We start from the raw sequence: 15,690 nt of genomic DNA on the forward strand, positions 1-15,690 counted from the left end.
CCCAGGAGAGGCGCATTGGACTGCTGCCAAGAACATTCTGAAGTACCTGAAAAGGCACAAAGATGACTTCCTGGTCTATGGTGGAGATAATGAATTAATTGTTAAAGGCTATACGGACGCAAGTTTCCAAACCGACAAAGATGATTTCAGATCACAGTCTGGGTTTGTCTTCTGCCTCAACGGAGGAGCAGTAAGCTGGAAAAGTGCTAAGCAAAGCACCATTGCGGATTCTACAACTGAAGCGGAGTACATTGCTGCACATGAAGCAGCAAAGGAAGCTATATGGCTAAGGAAGTTCATAGGAGAACTTGGTGTAGTCCCCTCCATTAAAGGACCAATAGCCCTGTATTGTGATAATAACGGAGCTATTGCACAGGCAAAAGAGCCTAGACACCACCAGAGAGTCAAGCATGTACTTCGTAGATTTCACCTTCTACGAGAGTTCGTTGAAAGAAAAGAAGTCGAGATAAGCAAAATTGGAACTGATGACAACATATCAGATCCATTAACTAAACCTCTGCCGCAAGCGAAGCACAACTCGCACACTGCAGCTATGGGAATAAAGCATATTGGAGAATGGCTTTGATGTCTCTGTTTAATGTTTTAAAGTTTTAGAGTTTAAATCTTTGTAAAACATTATTGGTTAATCATTCACAATAAATGAAAGAAATTCATTTTTCCATTTAATTTGTGGTTTATTAAATGATGAGTCCCTTCAACTTGACGATATATTCAAGATAGACTGTCAGGACCAGTCCTGTGACTAAGAAATGTCTATCAAGTGAACTTGAATGTCAAAGGTTGAAAATGGTCCCTAATCGGAGTTTTCTATAAAATTGGACGCATAGAAAACGTTAGACGATTAGAATGCAAGATGACTAGTAGTTCTGTTTCTTGAACTATGTGGACATGGCAATGTCATAATCATTTGCATAGATACTTACTTTGGGAAGACTAGTATCGGACAAGACCTATGAAACTTTACTGTAAGAGATGAAAGTCTGTCATAAGTAAATTTCATTAAATTATTAGACACTAAATCCTCAATACCTGAGTGATTTGAGATTACTTGTTTGAGAACTGGTTGCTTTGACGTTGACCAACCGTCGCACCGTAAAAGGAGGCTATAAAGGCAACGCTCAGGTAATCACCTATCAAACGAAGTCTAATCTCAAGATCGCAAGATTGGGATTGTCCTCCCATAAATCGGGATGAGATGCTTAAAAGTTGTACAAGGCCACTCGGAGAGCTAGAAACTGTGAAATGCATGGCCGTGCTCGGATGAATCATAGGCTATGATTATCTGTTTATTTGATCAGTTGAACTCTGAAACCGAGGAACACCTCTGGACATAATAAGGATGACAACTCTTACCTTATGTTCAAGAGCAAGCATCGAGCGACAAAGGAATTAGGAAATGCACACTTGTCCCTAAGGACAAGTGGGAGACTGAAGGAAATAATGCCCTTGGTCCAAGTATGCATTCTATGTTAAGTCTAATAAATGCGGTTCAGTATTAATTAACAAGTTAATAATTCAGTGAGATCAAGTGAGCTGAATGCCTAGCTAGAGGCCGCTTCAGTTCAAGTGGAATTAATGATATTAATCCACAGCTTACTCTTGACTGAACCCGTAGGGTCACACAAATAGTACGTAAACGGATCAAGTATTTAATGGCATTAAATACTCCATCTATGAATATTCGGAACCGACGGATCTTGGTTTCAGTGGGAGCTAAGATCGTCACAGGCAAGAAATGAATACTCCGGAAACGATGATATTGCCGGAAACGGAAATATGGATCGTATCGGAAATATGAATATTATCCAAGTCGTAGATGTTACCGGAAACGGAAACATGGTACGTATCGGAAAATATTATTGGAAATGGAAATATTACCAGAATCGGAAATATTGCCGGAAACGGAAATATTGTCAGAATCGGAAATATTGCCGGAATCGGAAAATAATTCCGGAAACGGAAATATTAAATATTTGTTCGAAACGGAAATTAATTCCGGAATCGGAAATATTAAATATTGTTCGTATCGGAAATAGATTCCGGAAATGGAAATTTAATCGGAAGCGTATCGTACGAATTAGCATCGGACGAGGCCTGCCGGACGAAGGCCCAGCACGAAGCCAGGCCGTCGCCCAGCAAGCACGCACGCCACAAGCCCAGCGCGCGCCAAGGCCACGGATGCGTGGGCCTTGCTGCGTGGGCTGCAGCTCGCACGCATGGGCAGTCCTTGTGGCTGCCGTGTGTGTGTGAGTTTGTGCTCATGCGTGATTCCTGAATCAGCAAGAGTCAGTGTATGATTAAATGTCTATTCCTAATTGGATAAATTAATTAAATAGAATTCATGTAGGATTCTAATTCCAATTAATTCGCATCCTACTAGGATTACGATTCCTTTTCCATAACTCTATAAATAAAGGCCTAGGGGTCATAATTTATATACAAGTTTCAAAGTATTCAAAAGTGAGTTTTTTGAGAGAAAATTAAAACACATCTTGCTCATAAAAGTGCCGAATTTTCTAGTACCTTAAGGGCGATTCTAGTTGGTCAATCTTAAGGCAGATCCGGACGTGCTGTGGACTATCTACGGAGGGACGACACTTGGAGTCCTAAAAGACTTGTTCTTGTTCGGTTCGGGCGCAGCTAGGGAGGGCACGCAACAAAGAGTATGCATCTAATTATGCTATATGATTATGTGTAAATAATATGTTTCCTGGGTTAATGGTTGTTTCCGCATGATCTATGTAAATGTCATATGTATCATAACCTAACACAACATTCTATACTTAAATGGTGAAGGAATTTTCCACAAAGATTTCCAAGAAACAGTATTAGAGTTAATAGGGAAATGTGAAAGGGAATTACAAAGGAGAGAATAAGCAGACTTAATACTAAAATTTCCAGTCTTTGAATCTACCCAAGTGTAGAAATCTTTTCCCTAAGACACTCTGGCCAATGGAGTAGCTAGAATATCAGTTTTAATAGGATCAGGGAGGATATGCGCCACTTTTTGAAAATTCCAGACTCCATTTTTTATAATATCACACACATATAAATGTCCTACCGCATCCGGAATATCCCTATTTATGACTTTGTATAATGGTTCAGCTCCGACCCAATGATGATACCAAAACGAAGTGGATTTCCCATCCCCAATTCCAATTTTTATTCCCTTTTTTAAAAGGTCTCGTCCCTTTAAAATGTCCCTCCATATCGGGGAATGCCTTGGGTTAGACATACAATCAAAAAAGGATCCGTTTTTAATGTATTTGTCTTTAAAAATGCGAACCCACAGTTTGTCCGACAAAGTTAATAATTTCCATCCCAATTTTGCCATAAAACAAATATTCCACTCCTTTAACTTTTTTATTCCCAACCCCCCCAATCCCATAGGAATTGTGATTTTATTCCAAGAAATACGGGCTAGATATCTGGTTCTATCCACTTTATTCCATAAAAACTTTCGACAAGATTTTTCTATTCTATCTATTACATTGTTCGGAATAATATTAGTCTGCATCGTATAAAGTTGGTAGGTATTTAAAACTGATTTAATAAGGGTACACCTTCCCGCCATATTTAATAACTTAGCTTGCCAACCCTTTATTCGATCCATAGTCTTGTCTAGGAGTCCAAAGTAGTTGTTTATTTTTAATTTGTTTGGTCTTATATCCACTCCTAAGTACTTTCCAAAACAAGTTGAAATGCGAAGCCCATAAGGGTGAGCAATAGTGTTTCTGATAGTATGATTCATTTTTAGTGGGAAAATAATTGAAGATTTCCTCATATTAACTTTTAACCCTGACATAGTTCCAAAATCCTCAATAGTTTGCATAATAATTTCTATATTCTGAGCAGTGGCTGACCCAAATAAAAAGACATCGTCCGCATAAAAAACATGAGAAAGAGAGATATTTTTAGTTAGTTTTAACGGACTCCACTCTCCTTTTTTCACTCTCTCCTCAATAAGCATAGAAAGTCTATCCAAACATAACACAAAAATGTAAGACGACAAAGGATCACCCTGCCGTATGCCTCTAGAGGGTCTAAAATTCTCCGTGATTTCTCCATTCCATAAAACAGCAATATTTGGGGTAGTGATACAGCACATAATCAAATCAATAATTTTTAAAGGGAAATTATAGCTAATTAATGTATCTCTGATAAAACTCCACTCAAGACTATCATAGGCTTTAGTTAAATCTAATTTCAATGCCATTATGTTCTTTCCTTTTCTAGATTTATGAAAGTGATGAGCAACTTCCTTCACAACGATCACATTATCCTCAATACCCCTCCCCTTAATAAAACTTGATTGAAGAGGGCTTATTAAATTATCTAGAATGGGTCTAAGTCGATTTGTGATAATTGTAGTCACTAATTTGTATATCGTGTTGCACAACCCTATTGGTCTAAAATCCGCCATGCTTTCCGGCTGATCTGATTTAGGGATTAAAGTAATATAGGAATCATTAATGTCCTCCGGAATAGTGGCTAAATTAAAGCAATTGCTACAGAATTTTACTATACTCGGCCCAACTTCAGTCCAAAACTTTTGATAAAACACTGGTTGGATCCCATCTGGACCCGGAATTTACATTGTCAACTGGTAAGAATTCCACAAAAATTTTCTAGCGCTATCAATTATTAACAATCATCAAATTTTATCAACTTCTCGAGTTGGATGACTAAGGCCGATAAGCAGGCAATTGCAAACTCTTAAGTTGGATGGATAGGGCATTAGGGGTAATTAAAATAAGGGTAGTTTAGGAAAAATAAATTTAAATGAAACTAAGTTATTCTGCATTTAGGAAAGCTTAATCTGCATTTAGCACCCAAAAAAAAAAGGGAAGGCAAAACTAGGCATAACAGACAATCTATACTTTCTCAGCTTCGGAAATATCGCATCATGGTTGACTTTTACTCCTCTAACCATTACTTTGACTCTTAATATTTTAAATCGTGTGCAAGTAAAAATTATAAAAAATTAATATCTAGAAAATATATATCGATACGAATCTAACGTGACCCTCATGACTAAAATTTACTTACGGTACGAATCACAAAAATGGTCAAAGTCGTAGTATGAATAGTGTAAAAAACAAATGGTGCGATATTTTCGGAACGGATGAATTATTACAATTTACATTATAGTAAAACAGACCACAGAAATGACACGTGCCACTTCCTAGTTAAACCGTTTTCCGCCAAATTATTTATTTATGGAAAAGATTCTATATATTTGATTAAAACTTTATTAATATTTTAAAAATCTGTCAAAATCTATTGTACTCCTTACTCCTCCATTTTCGAAACTTTCTTTGCAACTCAAATATTTTATATAAAAAAGTCGTTAAATTATAATTCTATAATATCCATGTGTGCACGGGACCCTAAACTAGTATACTACTCCCTCCGTCTCTTTTTGTTATTTACGTTTTCTTTTTTGGGTGTCCCAAAATATTCTTTACATTTCCTTTTATATTATCACATAAATGCTATAATATTTTATCAAAACTTGTGTCCTATTATTATTTTAACGGATTTTTCATGAAATGACCCCGAGGTTTGCGTTAATGCACCAAATACCCCTAATGTTTCCCGAATGCACCAAATACCCTTGACGTATGTAATAATATCACAAAATACCCTTATTGACCATTTTCCGTCAGTGCCGTTAAGTCTCTGTTAGCGTGAATTTACTTTTTTGCCCTTACTCAACCATTTTCCATATTAGTCCTAATATTAACACTTAAATATGTTAATTAAACCCAAAATAAAGAATTAACTGCTATTATTTTAATAAAACACAACTTTTTATTTGGGCTTTCTTTCACTTGCTCTTCTTCTTCACTTCACGATCTTCGGTTCACGCCATCAATCATCATCGTCGTCTTCTTCTTCTTCTTCTTCTTCTTCTTCTTCTTCTTCTTCTTCTTCTTTTTCTTCTTCCACCATTGTCATCTCTACAATCTTTCTCCTTTACCTTGTCATTCTCTTTCCTCGAACCCAGATTATTTCCTCCAAATCAAGTTATTTCTCAAACCCAGATTATTGAAACCCAGATTATTTCCTCAAACCCAGATTATTGCAAGCAACTCAAATTACAAATCTTCAACCTCAAACAAATTGAATTTGGAGGAGAGAGAATCAAAGGATGTTGATGGGGTGATTTTGTTAAATTAATCGGTGGATTTGAAGGAACGGAGTTCGAGCTCCTAAAGCTCGGCTGCCGGAGTTTGAAATGGAGGAGAGAGAAAGAGGTGGGGAGTGTGGGTGGTCAAAGGAAAACGGAAAATGGGAGAAGTGGGCCGGAGTTCAAGTTCTTGTTCCGTCGTTGTTGATGGTGGTCCACCGGCTGATGTTGCTTCTATGGCCGCTGAGTATTTCGCCTAAAAACGTCAAACCCTATACTCACCCCCACCATCTCACAAAATCACACCCATTCATTTCCTTCCCCCATTACAAATCGAACGGCAAAAAATCAAAACAAATAAATACCTCCCATTTCCCACATTTTCTCCACAGTTTTTTCCTTCTTCTTTGTCAGCTTCTCTGAATTTATATCCCCAATTTTTTGGATGATTGTTTAGGGTTAGGAGGTTTGAATCTGGTGCCTTGGTGGTGAGCTTGTTTTTCTTGTTTTTGTCGATTAATTTTTTTTAATTATGTTAATTGTTGATTGATGTGATTTTGAAATTGAATGTGGAAAAAGAAGCAAAGAGATTGTGATTTCTGTGAATAAATGAAAAGGAAAGAAAAAGATGAAGGAAAGAAAAAAAGAATGGAAAAGAACTAAAGTTGCAGACTTTATTGGGAGGAGAAGGTGACAGAATAAAGGAAAGAGAAATTAAGAGAAAGAAAAAGGAAAAAAAATAATTTAATGTTAACGGAAAAGACAACGGCACTGACAGAAAATGGTCAATAATGGTATTTTGTGATATTATTACATACGTCAAGGGTATTTGATGCATTCGGGAAACATTAGGGGTATTTGGTGCATTAACGCAAATCTCGGGTTCATTTCATGAAAAATCCGTTATTTTAACCAATTAAACTCATTGGTTCATTTAATCTCTCACCTTTTTCATTGAGACATTAAAATTTTCTCACTTTCCCAATATTAGAATTTTGATAAAAGTGAAAACATTATAAATAAAAAACAATTATTTCAAATAGAGGAATTTCAAATAGCTAACATCATTTTTTTCAATTTTATTTTCTTATAGTTTCTACTTTCCCCCCATTATAAATTGTGAGGGCTACATACACTACCATCAAGGCATCAACCATTTTAAACAAACTAAAAATGGATCTAACCATCTTGGGTGAAGTAGAAGAAAATGAGCTACTTGTAGATGCACAAGCTCATATATGGAGAAATATATTTAGTTTTCTGAATTCCATGGCCTTGAAATGTGCACTTGAACTATCCATCCCAGACGCCATTAAAAAGCATGGAAAACCCATGACTCTTAATGAGCTAACCAATTCACTCCTTATCCACCCAAACAAAACTCCGTCCCTTTCGCGCTTGATGCGCATTCTTGTATCCACCAACTTCTTCTCTAACAAAATTTTACCAGGTGGCGAAGAATGTTTTGCTCTTACTTTGAGCTCCCAACTTCTGTTGAAAGATCACCCTCTTTCGCAAGCTGCGTTTTCTCTTGCAATGCTCGATCCACGTCTTACTAATCCATCATATCATTTAAGTAGTTGGTTTCGAAACGATGCCGAATCTCCTTTCCAAATTGTTAATGGAAGGAGTTTTTGGGAAAAAGCGGCCCTTGAACCCAAATTTAATGAATTTTTTAACCAAGCCATGGAAAGCGATTCTCGATTTGTTACGAGCTTTTTGGTGAGGAACAACGTTTTTAAGGGCTTATTTGAAGGGGTGAAATCGTTGGTGGATGTCGCAGGCGGTAATGGGACGACTGCTAAGGCCATTTCTGAGGCCTTCTCATGGTTGAAGTGCACTGTATTTGATCTACCACATGTGGTTCAAGGAATACAAGATAGAGCTAGCAACTTGAACTATGTTGCAGGAGACATGTTTGACGCTATCCCTCATGCTGATGCTGTCCTACTCAAGGTAACATTTAAATCAAATTATTATTAGGTGATGATAAAGGTCACAAGTTGCGACAACATTTAGCTGTCGCAATCTTACGTGTTGGAGTTTAACTGATACATGTATGCGCCACATAGGCTATGCATCATCATCATATTTTTACTATTAATGCAATATTTTTACTATAAAAATATGTAAATACGGTAATCAATATAAAGAAGGAAACAAATTAAAATATTAAGATTTTCCTACCTTTTTTTGAAACATGTATAATAGAATATATAAGTTAAATATTCAAATTGCCTATTTAAATCGCGACACATAAGCATGCTATGTCATCATTGTAACACGGCTTAAAGGTCGCATGTTACGACCTTTATCATTTTCGTTATATATTATAATAATTCAATATTTCTACGAAAATGTAAGTATTAATGATAATTTAAATTATTTTGGAAATCATAGAGGATTAAGGTCATTCCTCATCCAAAAATGAATCAATTCTTCCATTTCCACCACGGGATATGTGGCAAATAAGCCCTAAGACTTATGTCTTATGGTGTAAATAAACCCCTTTATTTTTAATTAAAGCAAATCAGATTCATATCTTTCTAAATTATGCAATTTAATTATTAAGTACTCCCTCCATTCTTAAATATTAGTCTCCTTTTAATTTTGTAGTCCGTTTCAACTCAATATTTAAATGTGAATATCTCAAATACATACGTCAAAAAAATATAGAAATTTGATATTAATAAACTATACATTGAGACGAACAAAAAAAAAAATTCACATGAATATATTTTGAAATACGTATTGGAAAGAAATTAGAAGATATATTCTCTTCACTTGTAAATAGTGTCAAGATTCCAAAAGGGACTAATAATCAAGAACAGAGGGAATAGTATATTTCGGTTACTCTTAGTCTGGATACTTTAAAATCTATCGGAAAACCAGCTTTATGCGAAATACGAAATACATGTATTACAATTTTACGAAGTAATACGTAATTTATTTAATTAGTATAGTTAAGAACTTGATGTTGCTGCTTCCTTCAGTTCTTTTCTCTCTTTTTTTTTTTTGTGAATTTAGGGTTTTGTAATTATTAAATTTTCATATACTGCGTATATTGTACTTGGGAATGTACAAAAAATGTATAGCGTTAAATTTGGAGTTGTTTTCTGGCGAAATTAAAGTTGTATAGGCTGAAAATTTTATTTTGATGTGGATTGCACTAATTAGCAAAACGTAAGGGGTTAATTTGCTTCAATTAAAAGTAGGAGGGCTGATTTACACATAAGACGTAAGTCTTAGGGTTATTTGCCACAAAGGTCGTTCTACCACAATGAGAAGTCCTCTTAGAAAGAGAGAGTGCTAAGAGGATGGTGTTTCCTCATGGTTGTTCATGCTCTTATTTTTAAATGTTTTAATGGTTCCTTATAACCTTATTTATTCGTACAATTCCACTAGTTATTGTCGATATTAATACAATTAATCAACACATAATGTGAATAACGTGATATATGCACTATGCAGTGGATATTACATGATTGGAGTGACAAAGATTGCATAAAGATACTCCAACAATGCAAAGAGGCAATTCCCAACAAAAATGATGGAGGAAAAGTGATAATCATAGATATGGTTGTGGGCCCACAAACTAATAACTCAAAACACAGTGATGCTCAATTATTGTTTGACATGGAGATGATGTCTCTTACGGGAGGAGGCAAAGAAAGAACTAAAGAGGAATGGGAGAACATCTTCGTTAATGCTGGTTTTGGTCAGTATAAGATTTTTCCTTTTATGGGTTTAAGGTCTGTCATTGAGGTTTATCCTTTATAGATTCTGAATTTCTATGTTTTTGTTTATCACTAAGTTCGTATTTTTTTTTTCTGAATTCGAATGGTTGTCTAGTTTAACGAATTGTATGGGTCACATGTCATTCTTAATAAATAACGATATTATATCATCAACATGCATTTTAAAGGTGGGAAATATATTGTGTACGAGAATTGCGACCTTGACTTCAACATGCATACACTTAATACATATTCAACGAGTTAAGTCATATTACACGTCTTACTTTGCGAATATAATATTATTAGCGACAAGCATATTAAAAGTACCTAGTATCACATACTTTTTGGATTGTTAGTTGTGTAACATTTTCTATAATCCATGATTTTTTTTTTACGATGTTACTTTAGACTTTACCTTTAATCCATGAATTGTCTATACCCAAACAAAAACGCCCCATATTTGTTAAGCACTACAAATGGTATTTACCTTTTGCTTTGCTTCTTTACTCACTTTTAAGAAATGAACAAAAAAGTAGTACGGAGTATTGCTCTACCTAAAAGATCACCGTGCAAAGAAAAATAGGAAAACGTGAATATCACCAATTATCAAAACGCTATGAAAATTAACCTAGTTTAATTAACTTTTATATTAGTAAAAAAAATTAATAGATAAATATTTTAAAGGGTTAAATGATTAATTTTATACATTATTAGTTAGTTTGAAGAAATAAGTTTTACTAAAATAAAAAAAATTATCATGGAAAAATAGATAACTTTTACATATATATGCTTAACTTTTAAGCATTTTGAGTTAACTTTTACTCCGGTTGTACACCTATTGTAAATAAGAATTTGTGAAAACAAAATGACAAGGAGCGATACGAGCTCAAATACAGCAACACCAGTACACCATACAACTCCATTTCTTTTATCTACTAACTAAAATCAATGGAAGCAAATATTGAAACTTGATACGATTATTCAAAAAGCAATGAGACTATGTTTTTTAAATTTACATGGTCTCCCTTGAATGGGTTGAACCAGTTTCGATAATCAAATATCTCAAAGAGTTCAAAAAAATTAGAGGGTAGACCAAGTAACCCATTGCTATCTTCGTTCAAACATTATATCACATGATCAAGTTCGTTTGTCAAATAGGGAAGAAACTTTCAGTAAAGATCCACCATTATAAATCAGGAACAGAATCAACACGTTCACTGTGGGTCACTGAAGAAGCTGTTAAGACCTGGCATAATTTCAGGGCTCTTGTTGCGCACAAACTTCCTGAGAGAATGCTGTGCATATTTCTCTCCCTCTGCAAAATTATCAAGGATTCCAGCAGCTCGCTTTTCCTTAATCACCCTGGACATTTCAAAGGAAAAGCTAAGCAACAAAAATGTGCAAGGGTCTGTAAACAAATACCGTGAATTTGACAAAATTAACCCAATATTTCTTTCGTGGTACTAAGAAACTAAGAATGTCAAGCACGGTAGAAATTAAAATGCACAATGAACAAGTCTTCACTTTGTAAGTTTGTAGAATAGAGCTAACAATGTGTTGAAAGAGGGGCCAATATTTCCTTGTTTGATTATGGAAAGTAAGGGAATTGGAGAATAGAGCTAATAATCCATTGTTCTTACACCTTTAGAAACTCAAATCTTTTCAATATTCAAAAAATTAGAAAGAAAAAAAAATCTTTCCTCCTCTTCCCTCTAAGATTTCTAACCACACACACACTATACAGCAACGAAGCTCACTTTTAAGTCGCAGTTTAAACTTACGCTTATGCAAATCTTGAGCTATTACTAGTAATATCCGTATTGTGCTTCAACTTTTGATACTCCATTTCAATTGATTGATTGAATATCAAAATATTCTAAGAAAGGTACGATTTTAATTCTCACAATACTATTGAAAAACATAACTTAAAAAGTCATGAACTCATTTGTGATTCCTCTCTTTCACATGCCACACCAGTTCTATCAAAAGATGGATGCAACCTATTTGTGGTTCTTATTGCTTCATCATACTTTCTTATGCTACATTTTGGCCAAAAGAGAGGTTCTAACTCATAATCAAATGCATCATTCGTCAACATAACCGAACATCTATTGAATCGTGAGTAAAAGTATACTCTGTGATACTCCATAGCATCACTATGGATTATTAGATATGTTAGACTGTTGGTGTATGCAAGCTGGAACAAAATAGATAAAATGCAGGAAGCAAGAAGAATACTGTCCCTTATTAGACTCAGTTTTGATTCCTGGATTTTAATCAGAGAGCTGTACTAAAGCTCCGTTTGGTTTGGTTAAAACGTTTTCAGTGCAAAATGATTTTCCAAGGAAAAATACAATTTCAAACTAGTTTTCCTTCATTTGGTTCCTTAAAAGAAAATGGGAGAAGATGGTGAAGATTGAGGGGAAGAAGTGAGAGGGAGGTAGGGACGAAAGGTGGAAAGGTGGAAAAGTGGTTTCCCTCCCTTTCAAATGGAAAAGGTTGTTTCACCTTTGAGTGAGTTATAGAAAATTATTTTTCATCCTTGCCAAACCAAACAAAGTAAAATGATTGAAAAGGGAAAAATCGTTTTCCATGAAAATATTTTACACCATACCAAACGGAGCCTAAATGTAAAGGTGTATTTTGGTGTATGGAACTAATAAACAAGATAAATACAGAATGCAGGAGTCTTAAACAATGTGTTTGAACTGCTTAAAGCTTTCAGCGCTAAGTAGTAACACACCAGTTAAGTTTTCACCCTTTTAGTTTCCGGAATCCGGATAATTAATGTCTATAATTTCCTCATCATCATAATGAATAGTATCTTAAACAAAAACAATGAAGTCCTATGTCCAGAGAGTACTTTCCAACAGCTGCTGATTGAGGCAACACGGGACAGAGGTCAATAGACACAATACTCTCAGGCTCTCAGCTACAGGTTTAAGTATTACGATCATTATTATTGGTGTACAATTGGAAAAACATAAGCAACTAAGGTTCCTATCAACTTCAAGTACTTTCTCATCTGGGGAAAAGAAAAAACTACGAGGACTTTCAGATTCCAAATTGAAATATGAGTGACCAACATGGCAACATCCTTAATACTTTCAAGGTAGCCAAGTAACAGTCGACATGCACACATTCATTAGGCCACTTTCCAATCAAACTGTGATTAGCAGCAGTGAAGAACACTAGCTAGCTAATATTTATGGGCACAAGAGAAGGATTGGCGATAGGACAATTAGGTGATACTAATCGTCCATATTTCCACAAACCTAACCATCCAATTTACAAGCCTAACAAAAAAATTAAGGCATATTCACAACTCCAATGCCATCCCTAGAAAAGCAACTACACATACAACTTCTGCAAGTTTTAAGTAATTCCAAATCTCAAACAACAACTTGATTGGAACCATCCAACAGTCTATAATCAAAGAGTTACTAATAGCACACGAACAATCATTTAACGGAAATTTCAACCGGAAAATAGGATTTTCTGTTCTGGAGCAGGGCAACCTATGTTAAAACATTCACCTACGCGGCTACGCCAGATAGATACTCCGTACTCGATAATGGCATTACAAATCATTCAGCCCAGGTATTTTCCTTCCTTATTTTGAGGGAAATTCATCCCAGCTTTTAAATGAACCCCTCATATGCTCCATAATTGATCCACAAGAATATAAAAAAGAAACACCATAATTTATTATTTTACCTTCCAACTTATACAAATATACAATGACCTCAAATTTTCTTTTACTTAATTTCAATCAAATTTAAATAAAAACTATGTGCTCCGTAATGAAATTGCAGCTATTGAAGATCGATACTCCGTAATAATATACCAAAACAATCTAATGAAATTAAATAATTCAGAACTAATAAAATTATGGATCCACGCTTTATCATTTTCATAATTCGTTTCTGAAATGAAAATAAAGAAATAAAATAATAGGAATTGATAGAGAAATATACCTGACTTCAGGGTTACCGCAGATATTCCGGACGAGCTGAAACCCACAAATTCCGACGGCTACACCAACCGAAGCAAACAGAGGGTAAACCTGCAAACATCATTTAATTAAAAAAATAAAATCAAAAAAATACTTTTTCTATATGTATATATATTAATCCATTAGATCTAAATCAATTTCAACTAAAATCGTTAAAATTAGCGTGTTAACTACGGAAAATTTACACAGATCTAACAATATTGAGTTAATCGTAGAAAAAACTTGAAAATTAGATAAATTAAGAGAGATGAAGAGAGACGGAGGAGAGAGTACCTCGGGTCTGACCCATCGGAAGCCGCCCATGATTGAGTTAGAGAGATAAACAGAGATGGAGGAGAGAGAAAACAGAAGGACGGAGAGGTCAATATAACAAGCAGGCAGGACGTTATTTTTGGGGCGTCTAAATGGGGAAGAAGGTATTTTAAAACCTAACTTTTTTTTTTTAAAAAAAAGCAATAATTTCTAAGAGTTGAATTATTGGAGGATTGAACGAGGCGTTTTCTCCGAATATTCGGCTTCCTCCGTTTGTCGAAAAGTTGCATTAGTTTGATTATCAATTTTTACTATATTAAAAATTATGTAAAACTGAATGCTCTAATATTGAGTTAAGTTAAAGGTTGGAGTCCAACCTTTTATTTTTTTCACCTTCAATTTTTTTTTTCACCTTTTGGGGACTCATGTTCATTTTCCGGCCAGTTAACCATAGTTTAACTCACCGTTAACCATACTATCACTCAAACAATAAATTAAGACAAAGATTAGGGTCCAACTTTTTGATTTTTTCACCGTTTAGGACCCGAATATTTTTTTTTCACCTTTTGGGACCTCATATCCATATTTTGTATACCAACTTATTTACTATAAAAAAAATCAGGAAATGCAAAAAAAAAAAAAAAAATTATCGCTCAAATTAATAATTATAATAATAGTTATTAATATTTTTATTTTTATTAATTATTATGTAATAATTTTTATTAATATATTTAACAACAACAACAACAATAATAATAATAATAATAATAATAATACTAATAATAAAGCGTAATAATGGGCGATTAGGGCACGTTGTGCGTTCATAATCCGGCGACGTTTCCGGTAGTTGGTTCGACGGCTGTTCCTCGTAGGCCGACGACGCGGTTGCAGGCTTCAGTTTGGTGCAGTTTTTGGTGTAGTTTTGGTGCGTTTCTCAGGCATTTTGTGGTGTCGTTTTGGTCAGTTCGTGTGCCGTTTTCAGGCAACATTTAGGCGGTTCAGGCTACGGTTTTCAGGTGCCGTTTTGGTCAGTTCGTGTGCCGGAATTTGGATACCAATTTGGGTTGTTTTGCGGTGGCATTAGGAGCGAATTTGGTCAGTTTCGGGGAAGGTTTCAGGTGTAATTCAAGGGCAGTTGTTCAGTTTCGAGGGAAGGTTTCAGACGGCGGTGGAGATTTCCCGGCTGGTGGTCGTGCAGCGTGGTTGTTGGTGGCATTCAGGTGGTTGTTCGAATCAACATTTGTGGGTGGTTCCGTTTGTGCAGCGTGGTTGTTCGAATCAACGATTGTGGGTTGTTCGGCAGTTTTGTTCGGCAGTTTTGTTCGACAGTTTTGTTTGGCAGCGTGGTTATTGTGCAGTGTGGTTGTGCAGCGTGGTAGTGCAGTGTGGTTGTGCAGCGTGGTTACGTGGGTGTGTTGCATTCGACGTTGTAGGTGTGTTGCATTCGCTGTGGGTGTGTTGCGTTCGCTGTGGGTGGCAGTTTCAATTTGGTATTTCCGCATAGGTTTTCGCAGTGGGTGTAATCGGAGGTT

At 35.4% G+C, this 15,690-nt stretch overlaps 2 protein-coding genes across 2 annotated transcripts; one reads left to right on the plus strand and one right to left on the minus strand.

The window, feature by feature from the left end:
* Window positions 1-5,700: 5,700 nt before the first annotated feature.
* LOC110786811 (trans-resveratrol di-O-methyltransferase) lies at window positions 5,701-10,065 on the plus strand. The gene is made up of 2 exons (XM_021991392.2): window positions 5,701-8,110; window positions 9,626-10,065. Exons 1-2 carry the CDS (start codon window positions 7,328-7,330, stop codon window positions 9,932-9,934), a joined length of 1,092 nt encoding a protein of 363 aa, XP_021847084.2. The 5' UTR covers window positions 5,701-7,327; the 3' UTR covers window positions 9,935-10,065.
* A 777-nt stretch (window positions 10,066-10,842) lies between these two features.
* LOC110786834 (uncharacterized) lies at window positions 10,843-14,337 on the minus strand. Its single transcript, XM_021991410.2, has 3 exons — window positions 14,180-14,337; window positions 13,869-13,957; window positions 10,843-11,253 (listed from the first exon to the last, which is right to left on the minus strand). Exons 1-3 carry the CDS (start codon window positions 14,207-14,209, stop codon window positions 11,106-11,108), a joined length of 267 nt encoding a protein of 88 aa, XP_021847102.1. The 5' UTR covers window positions 14,210-14,337; the 3' UTR covers window positions 10,843-11,105.
* Between the last annotated feature and the right edge of the window lie 1,353 nt (window positions 14,338-15,690).

The sequence above is a fragment of the Spinacia oleracea genome, chromosome 1 (assembly GCF_020520425.1).
Source record: "Spinacia oleracea cultivar Varoflay chromosome 1, BTI_SOV_V1, whole genome shotgun sequence".
Taxonomy (NCBI): Eukaryota; Viridiplantae; Streptophyta; class Magnoliopsida; order Caryophyllales; family Amaranthaceae; genus Spinacia; species Spinacia oleracea.

Excerpts from the sequence above, each read along its gene's own strand:
- LOC110786834 (XM_021991410.2), bottom strand. The coding sequence starts at position 14,209 with ATGGGCGGCTTCCGATGGGTCAGACCCGAG. Across the intron at positions 13,958-14,179 it reads TCCGATGGGTCAGACCCGAG|GTTTACCCTCTGTTTGCTTC; the intron begins GTACTCTCTCCT and ends TGATGTTTGCAG. Across the intron at positions 11,254-13,868 it reads TGCGGTAACCCTGAAGTCAG|GGTGATTAAGGAAAAGCGAG; the intron begins GTATATTTCTCT and ends TGAAATGTCCAG.
- LOC110786811 (XM_021991392.2), top strand. The coding sequence starts at position 7,328 with ATGGATCTAACCATCTTGGGTGAAGTAGAAGAAAATGAGCTACTTGTA. Across the intron at positions 8,111-9,625 it reads CTGATGCTGTCCTACTCAAG|TGGATATTACATGATTGGAG; the intron begins GTAACATTTAAA and ends TGCACTATGCAG.